Source organism: Pteropus alecto, unplaced genomic scaffold (genome assembly GCF_000325575.1).
Source record: "Pteropus alecto unplaced genomic scaffold, ASM32557v1 scaffold79, whole genome shotgun sequence".
NCBI lineage: Eukaryota > Metazoa > Chordata > Mammalia > Chiroptera > Pteropodidae > Pteropus > Pteropus alecto.
Genome location: NW_006494612.1, coordinates 8,525,600 through 8,541,754, shown reverse-complemented (window position 1 = coordinate 8,541,754; position 16,155 = coordinate 8,525,600). Strand labels below are relative to the sequence as shown.

Sequence of the window (16,155 nt, the reverse complement as noted above, 5' to 3'; positions counted from 1 at the left end):
TAGCTGTAATAAATTATGCATGTATGGTATCAAAAGCTGAATGGAAGGAAAAAAATGGAGAACCCATTTGAAAATTTGGAATTTGCTCAAAGATGCTCCTGCAGTAATTCCCGATGATAAACACTAAGCACAGAGCAGTAATAAACTGCACAGAGCAGTAATAAACTCTGCAGTTCTGTATAATTTATCAACTTTTTTCCTTTTCATTTCTAACATTGACCCTTCATGGTTAACTGAAGAAACAAAGAGCTAAATAGCTTCCTTAGCCATTTGATAGAGCAATTATGAGCTCCCTGACTGATACATTTTCTGCTTAATTTACTAACAAATGATATCCATTTTCCTCTTAATCTACACCCCTATCTCTACATTCAACTTGACACATGCAGAACACTGCTTTCCATGCCCTTGTTCTTGTGCCCCTCTTCATTTGTTTCTTTCTCATTACAGCTCTCTTATGTGATCATTATAATAGAAGAAACGCAAATTCTTTATGATAATTTTCTTCAGCTGCCCTTGGTTAATTTTTTCAAAATGTGATTCCTCTGGGTTCTCTGACAGCAGAGTACATTGAAAGCTAATCAGTAGACTCTTAAGTGTCAGTATCTTTTCAGAGAAATTTCCTGTCTTAGAATAAGAGGATTGTTTTTCACAGTAATAGGAAATAAAATGTGATGCAGCCATCTTGAATGAGGTCAAGACTTTAAAACTAGGGGATAATAAGAAATTGAGATTTACCTCGGGCACTAATTTCCCCCTCCTGCAATTGACTTTACTTCCTTATACATGAATCTCTCAGTATAACACTCATTTACTGCTAATCTGGTGGGACCCCTTAGAATGAGAGAATGTTAGATGCAGGGCTTGCTGAACTCATCCCTTCCAAGCCCTTTGCTTCTTGGGTGAAAAAACAGAGGAGCAAGGAGGTTAAGTGATTTCCCCAAGGTCACACAGCAAGTAAGTAACTTAATTTGAGCTTACTCTTTTGTTTTGCTTTGAAGAGAGGAAAGGGTGAGGAGATAGCTTTCTGCCCTGTAGAGAGAGCAGAAGCCTTGAGTCTCACGTTTCTCATCTGCGTGATAAGGGTAATAATACTGCCCTCTTCACCTCACAGGATTTCCCCCTCATTAATCTATTATAATGAGACCCCTCTGCTGATGTGTGTGTGTGTGTGTGTGTGTGTGTGTGTGTGAGAGAGAGTGAACATTCTCCCTGTGTGACACATGCTCTACCATGACTATGGTACTTAGGACTGTAAGGCTTTGTGGGTAGCTCCCATGTTCCTGAAGACTTACCTTCCTAGTGTAGGGCATCCAGGGAAGAGATGGGCTTCAAAGAAGACCACATAACTGAGAGAAATAAAGGGGAATGGAATTCCCAGCTCTTGAGAAAATGTGAAGGATTGTGTTCCTATATGGTAGGCTTAAGACGACATCAGTCTCTTAAAGCCAAAGGTCTGACAAAAGAAGGAGGCACCACTGTGAAGAGCCACAGCGTACACGCAAGTAATCTATTCTCCGAAGGCTGGAAGGTCTGGCTGCAAGACTGCACACATAATTTGTGGCCCGATGCAAAAGGAAATATATGGCCTCTTGCTCAGCAATTACAAGGAGTTTTAAGGCAGTGACAACAATGCATTAAGCCAAATATGGGCCCTTCTGAGCACAGAGTCCCATGTGAATTCACAGGTCACAAGCCCTGTCTGGTCACAAGTACTACTTTGACAAAATCTGGTCTAACCTTGCCCAAAGAATTCTTCACTTAGCAGGGAGTCTTGAAGAAAAATGTCCTGTTAAAGGAAGAATAGTGCCTTTTGGAGAGTGATTTGACTGTGGCTACTTGGGTTGGAGGAAAAGACTCTCCATGGAGAAGGCTGATCTAAGGGCCAGGAGATGAGATTCTGAAATCCAGGCGACTCTGCACCTGTGGAACTTCTTCCTTTGCAGTCATCTAAGAGCATCTGGGCTCTGCGTTTAAGGGAAGATGCAGTTTTCTTATACTTTTATCAAGCGTTGACCTTGAATTCTAGAAGATAAGAGGCAGGATCTGTGTCTCTCATTCTCCACAGTATTCCTGGTATCTGTAGTGCCCGACACATGTAAATATTTGTTGATGATATTTGTTGATGAACTATTTGTTGATGATGCAACGTAGGTGGTTATTTATCTTAGTGTCAGAATTTGGTGGAGCCCTTCTGGCCCCGAAAGAAAGATCTGAGATTCAGAGGATAGAGGTATCTGTGATGATAAAAAGAGAAAATGGAGACTTTAGGTATTATTTTGCATACAAACTAATTATAAATTATTTTATAGATTGATTAAATATCTATAAGATTTTCTCAGACATTTAGCTGTACTCTCGCTATTAACATTAACTAATAGTATTGCATTAATTCTTTTTAAGTTCTATTATTTAGACAATATAGTGGCAGAGTGCAGTGAGAAACTGGAAGGAGAAAGCTGAGGAGAAAGATCTAGAAAGTAAAAAAGGAAAGGGAAGGAAGGAAGCAAGGAAGGAAGGAAGGAAGAGAAAAGCAGGAGAGGGGAAGGGACTACGGAGGCCTCAGAAATGAAAACAATACCGGTATAAAGGCAGGAGAATGGAGGAGGCCAAAAAGAGGGGAACATGAGAGGTCAGCCCACCCTCCTTTTCCTGATAGCACTTGGCACAATATTGCACAGTTGGTGGGTACCCAGAAAAGACCTGATTAATGAATGCACAGAAGACAAACAAATGGAGTATGATCAGTGGTGTGCTGGTAAAAACAACCAGCTCTTGGAGAAGGGAGACAGTTTGTAGTGTTTGTAAATTTCAATTGTATAAATCCTACCTCTGTGGCCAATATTAAGCTACCAACATGAATTCATTGAATGGGGAATTGAGAAGAGATGCACAGTAATATCTCCACTCAAATACAATAAACTTAACCTCAAAAGCATAGTAATAGTAAATGTAGTATGATAATTAGGAAATGTGTTTTTCATATTTATTGCCTTTGTTTTAATTTATTTAATTATGAATTTCTAAAATGTAATTCTTAATCATGGATTTAACAACTGGCTTGCAAAGTTCAAGCCAGTGCCAGCATTTAGATGGACAAGCATCACTAGATGCTGCCACTATTCATGTTATGTAGAAAGAGTTTTTCAGTTTTTCTTCCTTTAAAGAAATTGAGAAAAGTAAAATAATAAATAGAACAAGAAATATTCTCCTAAGAATATATTCTTCCTTGCCACTTTGCCAGAGTTTTTTTTTTTTTGATTCCCAACTCATCAGAATTTACAAGTTAAATGTTTAAGAAGAGTGATATATCTATTCCTACCAAAAAAATCTTTAACATTTTCAACATTACATGAACTTAATGGGAGGCAGAATGATATGATGTAAAAAAGCCCCAAACTAGAACTTAATAACTCCAAATTTAATAGTTTGAGTCCTTGAGCAGCCCATCTTACTTCCCTAGGCCTCGGGAATAAGAACGCCCACTGCCCACTTGTATCACAGGGCTTTGTGGGGATCAGGTTGAGGTCTTCTAACATGCAGACATGTAGATAATCTGTCATTTATTCTCAAATGGTTTGGTAAAAATAATATGTGTTTATACAGAGAAAGATAAGGCAAATGCAGCAAAATTTAACAATTGGTAAGTCTAGGTGACGGATACATAAATATTCAAATTTTTCAAAATAAAAAGCTAGGGGAAATTAAGTTAATTATATAGCACTCTGTAAATCTGCAAAGTACTATACAAAGATAAAGTACTGTTTCTTACTTGAAGAGATGTGGTATCCAGAAGCCATAGCTATTAGGGTAGTCAAAGTTCATTCTATCTGATTATTCAGCAATTATTTACTGAGCATCTCTGACGGTAAATTCTAGTGATACAATAATGAACAAGGTGCAGTCCTTAATCTCCTGGAATTTACACTCTGGTTAGGGGATCACACAGTAAATTGGCAATTACTATTTGGTTTCAACGGAATTAAATCGAGGATGCTGTGATGACACGTAGGAGGAACATGTCAGTCAGCCCTGAGTGATCAAGAAAGACTTACTCAAGGACTTTAAGATCTAAAGGACAGGAATTAAACCAAGGCCTGAGAGAAAGGGAAAAGGATGCATTAGTAGACTTACTAACATTATTGAGAATTACTATGTGGCAAGCAGTGTTCTAATTACTTCACATGCTCATTTACTCTTTAGGGCAGTGCTATAGGTCAGGCTGTTAGTATCCTATTGGGATACCTTTTACTGGTGTCCCAGACCTGATAAATTAGGCACAGAGTTTTTTTTTTCCGGCTATGGAAACCTAATGCTTCCAGCCCTGAAGTAAAACTGACTTCAAAAAGACTGCAAGTGATTTTCTGTGAAGTTTGTGTATGTAGCCACTGGGGATTGTGTGGAGTTGCTTTGGAAAGGAGTAAAGGTCTTTTAAAAACATGTAAATGATGATCACAACCCATTAAAGTATATTAAACCTGAAGGCAATATGACCAAATTTCCATTGGGAAAGATCACTCTGGCATCAGTATGGAGAATAAATTAAGGCAGGAACCACACAATAGTGGGGAAGATCAGTTAGGAGCCCATAACACTCTAAGAGAAAAAGTGCAACCTGTACCAAGGCAGTCACAAATGACAGTACAGAGAAGTAGGTGGATTCTATAGTATCTTAAAGGTAAAATTTGGCCTATTGGATGTTAGGGAAGGGATAGAACCAAAGATGAAAGACTCCAGGGTTTCTGGGTCGAGTGACACAGTGGGCAGGAGAGGAGCCATTCACTGAGATGGTGAGGGGAAGAGCTGGGGGAAGGTAGAAGGGAAATGAGGTGATAGTGAGAGGTGATTAATGGATTTAACCAAGATTTTATGGAGATCTGAATCAAGCGGCACTCGAAACCAATGTTATTTTGATCATCTACTATAAAAGCTTTCAAAAAGAATGTGCTTGAATTATGGGGGAACAAGTGGGATTCCTATTATTCTGGTCAGTTTTAATTATAAATGGCATAGTGAATATGAAAAACACTTCATAAATTATAAAAACAGCTTTCTATAAAAATATTACTTTTCATTATGACTATTATTGTTACTATTACTTATTATTTTCCTTCCATCATGTTCAAACCACCCAAATGGCCCCTTTCACCTTCCCTTCGATCGAAAATTTTCTTCTCTTTTACTTTATTTTTTTCACCTCCCCAGCTCCTTCCAGGTTCAATGGCAAGTAATTTGGCTGGAGTTAAGTGGTTTTGTCTGCTCTCATCAATCAATAAACAAATATTTATTAAGAGTGTCCCAAGTGAGCATCCAAAGCTCTATGAGTGGCATTGCAATCAAGGGGCCACATTCTTTGGGGTCAGATAATTGTGAATTTAAATCCTCCTGCATTTACTAGTTACATGCCTTTGGGTAAATAATCTGCTCATCTTTCTGCTCATCAGTTTTCATCAGAAGAAAGTAAAATGGATAATACTTTACTTGTCTGTTTTATTACATGAGATAATAAATGCAAAAGTAACAGAGAGCCTAGTGCTCAATAAATGTAGTTCTCGTCCACTTCATAAGGCTGTTGCCCAGATAAATGAGCTAATATTCAAAAGGCAGTTACGATTTCCTTGTAATAATTCTGCTATATAAGTTCAGTCATTTTTAATGAACTTTGCTGCTATTGTTTCTGTTATCATTTTTACTGGTACCAGGGGCTTATGGAAACAATGTCTACAAGCTTTTGAGCAGCACTTAAACATATCTTTATTACTATTATTTTTGAATTACCTTATTTCTTTGTTTCAGCTTGGGAATCATTTCCTTCTTTGCTTAGTGCTGCTTTGGAGAAACAGCCAGATGTCTTTAGAATGTGTCACTATTGGCCACGTACTCTATTATTTACATACTCTGCTTCGTTCAGCTAAGGTACCATATCTATCAAAGCTTTAGTAATCTGGAAAAACTATAATTGTGCTTTTCTTGGCACACAAAATGAAAAACACTGAGAGATTAAAAACTAGAGATGAAAGCTTAAATGTCATTGTAAGTCTTTAATCTTTTTTTAATAAAAAGAAATAATACACTTTTTTTTATAACATTCACTTTATATGAATTGCTTATCACCAGTATGATTGCTCTGATGAAAGACTATTAAGATATCCATTAAAGCTGGTATAGCTAAAGAGAAGGGACTTTGGTGTTGGAGGAGCAGTTAACCTTCTCCCAGTTTAACAGTGATATCCATAAGGATTGGATGGTGTGGCTTCTCTTTAACTTACATTCCTAGAGCAAAGGCAACAATTCCCAGCTTTTAAGACTCTATCATGGTGACACTCGAGCACTTCATATGTAGAAAAACCAAAGAGGCATCTTAAGTGTTAAATTAACCAAGTGTCTTTTTGGTTTTTCCTGAGCAAGGTTTATTCAGAGGCTGCTATGATATTGTCTCTTAGCACGTAGTCTGAGACTGATTACAAAACAGAATGAGATTTCACTTCCAGTGTCTTAGTGAAGCTCGTTAGGAATTACTGGCTTGACCTCCTCATTTCTCAAAAATTCCAAGAGATTTCAGCCTAACAAAATAAGTGTTAATGGCTTTTTTTATGGTAATTCTGCCATCTTACATTCTAATATTTAACAGGAGTTTCCATTAAAAGTTCTTTATTTTAAAAATGGACATATTTTTTATAATCCAATTATACTATTAATGAAAACTACATTTATTTTATTCTTTAAAATGCATTACAAGAACAAACTTATCAGCCTCCTGAGGAATTAATTATGCTTAATTTTGTACAATGCCCAAATGTTCTTAAAGTTCTATCCCACAGAGTCTTACGCAAAGCTCACGTCATAACAACCCTTGAGATAGACATTGTTATCTTTATTTTACAGATGAGAATACCAAAATTCAGAAAGTTTCCATTACAAAAGTAAACCAAAATGTGACTCAAGGTCTTTGACTGCCAATCCAGTGGTCTTTGCACTTCACCATGGATGACTCATTCATATTAGCTGAGATCTCAAATAAGAATTGTAGTTCTCCTCAGTGTCACAGCAGACAAGCTTTGGGCCCTGCCATATGTAGAGGAGGCAGTGTAAGGAGTTAAGCCAGTCCTGCAAACAAAAGCCTGGAGAAATGAGGCCTCCCAAAGAGAGAAGAAAACCCAGTGGGTGCATTTAAGGCATTTTAGACATAGAGAAACTGGACTGGCAGTAGCAGCCTATCCCACAGAGTGAAACCTCCATAGTAGTAACTGCGCTAACCGTAAAGGGAGAGTCTGTAGATGGAATATTCAAGCCTTTCAGAATGAAAGATCCTCAGTGACAATAGAAAAAATAATGACTTCATATTCAGTCATTATTTGAACTTGTTCTTCAAGTTCTAGGTGTCAGCCCAAGTGTTACTTCTTTAGGAAGGACTGAAGTAGGTTCCTCCTATTATTCTTTCTCACTGCATCCTGTAATTTTTATTGTTATTACAGTTTGTAGATATACGTGAATCCTATGTTTACTGGTTCAATATCTGTTTGCTCCACTAGACTACAGACTCCCATGTTGGCAGCTATCTCCATAGTACCCAGTACAGAATCAAGCACATAGGCATGTTCCATAAATATTCATTAGCTGTGTGTTGGATGATCCTGCTCTCATCTCTACCCTTTGGGATGCCCTCCTATAGCCGCCGTCAAGGATGTAGGTTCCATGGGAAATATATATATATATATTTCCCATGGAACCTACATCCTTGACCATTTTTTTTTATTTTCTTTCCCCAACATTTATTATACAATATCATAAGTTAGTTTGCATTCTCTGGTTGTTTCAAAATTCCCTAATTGCATTATTAATTTCCCAAGGGCTAAAACTCCTCAGGATCTTTTTTGGAATCCCTCATAAACCTAGTAGAATAGCCAGAACTGCGTTGGTGCTCAGTAATTTTTAATGAATGAATGAATAGATCAATCAGTCAATCCTAGTATATACCTTTTGTATGGAGAAAGTCTTCACATAGCATATATGGAGACATAATTGCAGGAAAACAATTTCTAACTACGACCCATTGCTGTAGTCTCTCCGTGGGTTTCTATTTTGAGTTTCAATAAGAAGCAAACAATCTTATCTTGAAAGGAGGATTGGATTTATTTTTAATAAGAAAGGCTGAATTGGAAGCTTGCATTTTTCCCCAAAATTTAATAATAGCACAAGTAAAGCCTTACACTCCTCAGCCATCCTTATTTCAGTTATGAGTACGATGTTTCTAGGTAAACTTCTGTCATGATATAAAGGCAAGACTCCATATCGCCAAACCTGTTTAAATTTATAGAGAGCTAGGAGGGGTTACATAGCAGGGGCATTCAGTCTGAGCATGTTTTCAGAATTGGTCAGTCTCATTCAGGATGGGGCAGGGAATTTAAAAGGAAACAGCAAGTTACTCAGGTTCACTGTCCTTGAACCTGCGAGATCCTGGTAATTATCACTGATAACCTCAGTAAGTAAAGAAACAGCTTAAAACATGTAAGTAAAATATGTCATTGTCATGCCCCAAATTATAATTTACTAAACTGAGATTTTAATTTCTACATCCGTCCTGTTATTCTGAAGCAGAACCTTCGATGTACTAGATGCCCTGCTGGTAAATCTCACGTTGCTCAGTTGTTCATTTTATCAGTATTTTTTTAATGATTAACAACAACAAATAAATATACCTATGTACACACATACATCTATAATACATGCATTCTAATTTCTTTTAGCAGTTGCCTAGCAGGTTCTGTCTAGTTAGTATCTTTCTCCTGGTTTAGTATTTGATCTTATAACACGGGCCAGGAAAAGGAAAGAAAGTTTTGCTAAATACCAGTTACACCATGAACATTGTCAAGGTTGGTACGAGGTCTGTTCTTCATGTGGCATCACTTAATCCCTGGATTCCCACCCCTGCTTGGCTCTGTGACAATCAACAGAGCCTATAAGAGATGACTGCTTATGAGTCCCTTTGTATCCCCGTCTCTCAGGCTGCAGAAGTCCTGAAGGTTGATGGAGGGCCATGCTATTCAAACAGCAGGCGTGGCTGAGACAGAAGATCCTAGTGCTGGGAAGCCTTGCCGTTGGGAGTCTCCTGTATCTAGTTGCCAGAGTTGGGAGCTTGGATAGGTAGGTGATTAAACACTTACTTAAGCCCATGTGGCTTTAAGTGTTTCTTGATTTAAACTTCCTCAGGACATAATTTTAAATCTATCCCTTTGTTTTCCTCCTTCAAAATTCCCAAGAAACATGCTTTTCTGCAGTATTGATTTTGATTTATTGAGCTTTTAATAAAAAGAGATCCAAGTTGCTCAAACCAAGGTGTTCGTCAAGATCAATTTATATTCTGTGTGCATTAACATTTGTTTTCAGAAAAGGGATAAAGCCGTGAACAGTAAAAAATTTCATTTTTCTACAGCTCATTGTGGTCAGCGTGCATCTGGTTGTTGACCTCCAGCAAAACAGTGATATATTTATGTATCTTCATTTTGAAATTTATGAGTGAACAATTAATGTGCGACCAGGAGAGTTAAAATTATTTTGAGCCTGTAAAGGAGTTCATCATGTTTGGAATCCACTTCCCTGGAAAGATGGCTCCCAGGCCTGGGGAGTTTTAACTATGCTAATTAGGTCTGAATGTAGCAGACAGGGAGGCTGTCACTCAGAGTAATTGCCCAGAAAGCAATGGAAAATCCTTGGAGAGGAAATTTACAGAACTTGGAGTTGGCTCTAAATAAGCAAATAGTTGAGAGGTGCTAGACCTTCAGAAGTCCCAGCAATATCATCTGGCTTCACATTTAAATACCTCTGGGCTGTCCCACATCTGGTATGATTGTTAAAGACAGAGAAGTGAATTTCTGAAATGTGATGCTTCCTTCTTTACCCTTTAAAATTAACTGTTGTACTGAAAAAACTGAAGTATGTTCTCCTTGCATTCAATTCCCATTTTCTGTGAAAATGACGTCACATTTTAAAATGAAACATCTTCCTTAAAATTTTCCTTTTCTAATCTGTAGATCTTATACCTGGGATATTTAACAAATAATATATCAATAGTCTTTATTTTCTTTCAGCTAGTGTCAATTTTGACTGGTAAAGTGAACCCTTGGGATGCTTTTCAATTCAAAAGTCCTGAGTAAACTTTCCACTCACTAGTCGCTAAATACGGGAAATGGTATAATCCAGAGTTTATCACTGACTTCAAGCAGTTTCCTAGAAATAGTGCTTAGTTATTAGTGAAAAGCCTTGAGATGCTACTATTGTCTTATGTCCATAAAGGAACTTTTCTGTCAAGTTCTTCCTAATGTCTTTAGTTAGCTTTCAATGCATTTGTTATTTAGCGGATGATTCTTTTCATTTTTAACCTGTCTACAGTCTCTTATAGCTTTTATAAGAAATTGGATTGCTTGGTAGGCTTTCTCAAAAGTTCTCAGTTGAGGGTTTGAGCAGATTATGTTTGAAACCGACACATGCTTTCTTAGGCCTATCTTTTAGCAGCTGAAGCTCCCGCCCTCTCTGTGGGAGGCTGAGCTCGGTTACTTCTCCTGTCCCTTCCAATCCTAGGACTCCGTATTTTTTTAGTCTAAAGCTTGTGCTCAGAATTCACTCTTCAGGAAGTAGAAGTTAGGTGATATTTTCACCTTATTTTGAGTTAGGGAGTTCAAAAAGCAATTGTTCTGCAGGATATGAGCTACCAGGTAGAAGGTGGAAAGAGGAAGGAAAAAGAAAAAAGAAGGAAATGGTCATTTCTAGAGGTAGGGAAATTCCTTTCCAGGTTGAAAGGGCAGAGACTGTTTCTGCCTCTTTCAGCCAGGGTTCCTTGAGAGAATTAAGTCCTACAGAGAAGGATTTGATAGACTATTTCTTCAATTCTCCCAAGGATGGCACTAGCATCATTCTAAATGCATGGGAGAGAAGTCCATCAATTACATTAAGTGAACACCTCGGGGAATTAGCATTTAATTCTCCCACGAAGAGCTAAAACAAGAATTTATGATAACCCAGTCAATGTCACAATTAAAAACATATTTCACTATGTACGTGTTACTACTTTTGTATCTTCCATTTAGAGCTCTAGCATTAACCCCATTAACAAATTTATAAAAACAAAGTTCATGTTTCTCTAAAATATTAACTGTGGTAAACCTTGTTTTTTTAATAGTATGTTATATTTCCACATTTTCTATAGTGAGCATGAGTTGTTTTTAAAATCATAAAAATCAAGCACCACAAAGAAAGTAAAATATATTTATATTTGTATATGTTTATGTTTCCATAAGCAATAGGATAGATAGCTGTTTAAAACAGAATACAGGCCAAGCCCTTTTTCTCAGTGCTACAGAATGCCTTGGCATGACCTTGAGGTTTCTCTTTTCTCCCTTTAATTATAAACATTAAGGAAGATAAGAAAGATACAATAGAGTCTCTTGGGAAAAGCAAGAGAGAACCTCATTGCCACAGAGGAGGGAACAAACTCCAAATTATTAGGATAACTAGAATGCTCAGTTGAAGGAATTGGTTTAACAGCCATTTCACTAATATACCCTTTACCAAGATGGCTAAAATGCCTATCAGATACACTTACAAAAGAAATTATAACGAATTTCAGTTTGGTTCCAGACTATAACCAAACTCAATTTAATGAGCATATATATTAGCCAGGCCAAATTAAAGTCACTGTAGTCTAATATTGTGATATTACCTTTCTGAGAAAAGCAGTGATGTTTGTTAATTATTTAAGTCAGTGTTGTGGAAATCCTCTTTTTTGGCTCCATCTATTGCATCTCTTCCTTCATGAGCTTGAGTCCCTGACTTAAATGGACTTGGCAATGATGAGCTGAGGTTTTGGGCCCTGCCAAGGTCTTGTTTCTGTCTGGTCCCAGGTGTGGTAGGTGATACACAGCACTTGCCAATGGCACTGAGTTTGTTCCTATATGCAGACCTCTTTAGATAGAAAGAAAAAGAAAGGCAGAATATAGTACTTTTCTAGCTGCCCACAAGGCTAATGGCAGAAATTCTGATAAAATAAAAAGGTCAGCAAGTGCTAGTTTGGGAATTTTTTAAGTTGCAAATAGCCAATAGCCAAGGGCAGATGCAAATAGCCAAGGGCAGAGACTAGGACCTCTTTTCAGATTGTATCTCAAAGATTTTTAAGAACCATGTGAGTGCTGCTGAGCTGCAAGGAAATAATAGCACACAAAACCCAAAAGACTGGCCTCCTACCTGCCCTTCAGTCTCCCAGCCAAAGATTATAATCTCCTACCTTTCACGTTTTCTAAATGATATTAACTGGTGAGCTGTTAAAAGGCCATTAGCATGGCGTGTGTCACTTGTCGGTCCTGTACTGTGAACATAAGTACATGCCGTAGTCAATTAAGTGCTTAGTGAATAAAAATTTTAAGGAGCACTAATAAAAAAAATCTCATCAATTATATGTGCTCCATTTAATACAGTGTTGCTTAAAATAAAATTTCTCAAACATATGTTCATTATGGATTACATCAGGCTGGGAAACAGAGGTTTTATTTATGTATTTAATGTCTTACTCTGACTGGGGAAGCAGAAAAATGAGGAGTTAGTTGCAGTGAACTACTTAAAGCATCTCTCTGTTGCTTGCAGGCTGCAGCCCATTTGCCCCATTGAAGGCCGTTTCGGAGCCCACGGGCAGGCTGAATTTCCTCTTCGTGCCCTGCAGTTTAAGCGTGGCCTGCTGCATGAGTTCCGGAAGGGCAATGCTTCTAAGGAGCAAGTTCGCCTTCATGACCTGGTCCAGCAGCTCCCCAAGGCCATTATCATTGGGGTGAGGAAAGGAGGCACAAGGGCCCTGCTTGAAATGCTGAACCTCCATCCGGCAGTGGTCAAAGCCTCTCAAGAAATCCACTTTTTTGACAATGATGAGAATTATGCCAAGGGTATTGAGTGGTATAGGAAAAAGATGCCTTTTTCCTACCCTCAGCAAATCACAATTGAAAAGAGCCCAGCATATTTTATCACAGAGGAGGTTCCGGAAAGGATTTACAAAATGAACTCATCCATCAAGTTGTTGATCATTGTCAGGGAGCCAACCACAAGAGCTATTTCTGATTACACTCAGGTGCTAGAGGGGAAAGAGAGGAAGAATAAAACCTATTACAAGTTCGAGAAGCTGGCAATAGACCCTAATACCTGTGAAGTGAACACAAAATACAAGGCGGTAAGAACCAGCATCTACACCAAACATCTGGAAAGGTGGTTGAAATACTTTCCAATTGAGCAATTTCACGTTGTCGATGGAGATCGCCTCATCACGGAACCTCTGCCAGAACTTCAGCTCGTAGAGAAGTTTCTAAATCTTCCCCCAAGAATAAGTCAGTACAATTTATATTTCAATGCTACAAGAGGGTTTTACTGCTTGCGATTTAACATTATCTTTAATAAGTGCCTGGCTGGCAGCAAGGGGCGCATTCATCCAGAGGTGGACCCCTCTGTCATTACCAAATTGCGCAAATTCTTTCACCCTTTTAATCAAAAATTTTACCAGATCACTGGAAGGACACTGAACTGGCCCTAAAATAGTAAGTCATACAACACTATGTGTTGTGCCTGGAGACATGCAGTGCCTCCTCTAGATTAAAATATGCACTTTTCCGAGATACGACTATCCGAGTCATTTTTCCATGTATACTTGTACATACTCAGTGTGTGACCAAATATAAGATCAGTTCTTTTTCTACTGAAAATTTACAAAAAAAAAAAAAAAACATTTGCTATCTGCATAGTTGCATCTTCTAAGCTATTTACTAAAAGAAGAGGTGGTGGTATTAGGGGAAAGTGACTTCAGCTATTCTCAAAGTCTTCCTTTGAGTCAGAATTTGTCACCCACCATTTTCATAGATTTAAGCCAAAAGATGTATGTGTGAAAATGTACCAATGGCTATGAAGCTTCAGGAAGTAGAGGATTCAGTTATGCATTCATTTCTAAGGAAAAGCTGGCTCTTTAATTCAGATGCTGAATTGGTGCCATGAAAACAGAAAATACTATTTTCTTATGATTTAAAAGAATGTCTTATCTCATAAAATTGACATTGTTTCCAAAGTTCCTGTGGTGATTTTGCACTATTCTTTTCTTATACAGACCATGGTATCACTTGTAGGATGTCAATCACACATTAGAAAGTCACTTCCCATGATCTATGTCAACAAAGAGAAATGTCATGTACATAATGTATATTGTTGTAAATACTGGTTTCACACTAAGTAATTCTATTTTGTAAACTGAATATGGCTATTTAATTTATTGTGAAAATTAAATTTATTGTGGTATTTAAAAATGGAATGGATTAAAATTACTCTATGTGCAACTTTTTTTTTTACTCATTTTGTTTTACGTCTCCCCTGCGGGATCCCCAAATCGAAGCTGTTTATGTGCATATGAGAACACCTGGAAACATGCACTTCTGCATTGGCTTCCTGTACCCTTGTGAAAATGTATTTATGATGTGAGGTTGAGTATATTAAAAAAAAAAATCAACCCTCTGGAAATCTGTTCTAATAGTCACCTCAAAGAATACTAGTGCCGCTCTGCCATAACTTTATAACAATTAATTTACTTGCAGTTGCTGCTGTGCCAAGAGAGAGACAAGAAATATTTTAATATAGTCAAGAAATAGAAGAATCACAATTTTATTTGAACCTCTAATCAGAGTCAGACCAGTAGAGAAATTGAATAAAATAAGATTAGAAAACTTGTGTGTCTTCTGACTAAAAGCTGCTGATGCTTCAAAAATGAATGCAAACTCTCAGAACTCCCTCTTTGAGATGAAAATATTATCAGTCTGCTCAGAGATGATCAAATTGCATAGTGTTGTTATTACTTACATAAACATATGGCTCATATTTCCATCCAGAGAAATTAATGCTAAATTGGGTGCTTGCTAACATCATATACACTATATTATGCTTAAATATAATTCAGAAAGCTGTGGAAAGAGGTATCAATGACAAAAAAAAAAAATGGATTTTTTCCAATCACGGTTGCTTATCCAGTGGGAGATGTTTGAGAGAGTTTAGTTCAACATTACATTGAGAGTGCCTAGAGAAATCAGCAAATTACAATGGATTCCCTTTTGATTATAATAAGTGTTAATTTTCTCCATGAGTTGTTTATCCTGTCCAGTGATTTGATGGTGAACTTTTACAAATAAAAAGCCCTTTTCCCTCCAGTGCTGGTATACATTGCTTCTCAGGCCTCAGCCTTGGTAATCATCTCTGCAGTTTCAATTAGCGGTGATGCTGTTCTCTCAGCATGGGCCAAGCCTGACACCAGCACACGCTGACAGGCTGGCCTCTCGCTCATTGCGCAATGACTCCGGAGTGAGTCTCAGGTCTAAATGTCAATCACTGTTCCCTTAAGCCATGAATGAAATCAAGCTTAAGATATCTGTCATCAGATTTCCCTGTGCCTCAACTCTCAGCTAACCATCAGAAGAAACTCTTTGAATACTACACTGAAGGTCATAATCACATATTATCATTAATTTTATTATAACTATTCCGAAAGCACTATACAGCTAATAACCTTTATACCAGTGGCTATCAAATTATGCCCCAGTGGAACACTAATGTTTCAAAAACTCAGCTTAGGTATTCCACCAGTAAAATGGAATCTTTTTCTAGACTCATAGAAGAATTTTAATTTCATTAAAATAGTGAATAGGAGTTTCTAGATGATAATCTTTTATATTCCCAATTTTTCTTAAACTTCACTACTGCTGCTAACAGTGTATTTCAGAGTTTATACTGAGTCTATTTGACATGAGCTGACTTTTATAATTTGACATTTTTAGCTCAGTAAGCCAGATATTTCTTCATTGCATTCAGAAAACAGTGCTGTAATTTCCAGTTGCCCCTCTTCCTAAATAAGTTTGAGAATTGTTTTAAGCCTTCCAGCCTCCGCACAGAGACTTAAAACAGGAAGTCTGGTCTGGGAGGATGGTTTTGGAGGCAGGTTTCATTTAACTGTGAAAAAAAAAAAAAAAAAAAAAAAGCCACAGCCCCTGCTGATTGAGCTAGATCAAAATAAAAATCCTATGACTTAATAGCATACTTCCACTGAAAGTTTTTAACCTCCTTGTTTAGAAATATGTTTCCTGTTGTCATCAA

General features: G+C 37.5%; 1 protein-coding gene across 1 annotated transcript in view; it reads left to right on the top strand.

Annotated features, from left to right (window-relative positions):
- The window catches only part of HS3ST5 (heparan sulfate-glucosamine 3-sulfotransferase 5), a 94,586-nt gene extending 79,362 nt beyond the window's left edge, over positions 1 to 15,224 (top strand). Inside the window, exons 2-3 of the mRNA XM_006926096.1 lie at positions 9,006 to 9,144; positions 12,634 to 15,224. Coding sequence (XP_006926158.1) covers positions 9,038 to 9,144; positions 12,634 to 13,564 — 1,038 coding nt within the window. The 5' untranslated portion in view covers positions 9,006 to 9,037 and the 3' untranslated portion in view covers positions 13,565 to 15,224. The remainder of the gene's footprint in view (positions 1 to 9,005; positions 9,145 to 12,633) is intronic.
- Positions 15,225 to 16,155: the final 931 nt, after the last annotated feature.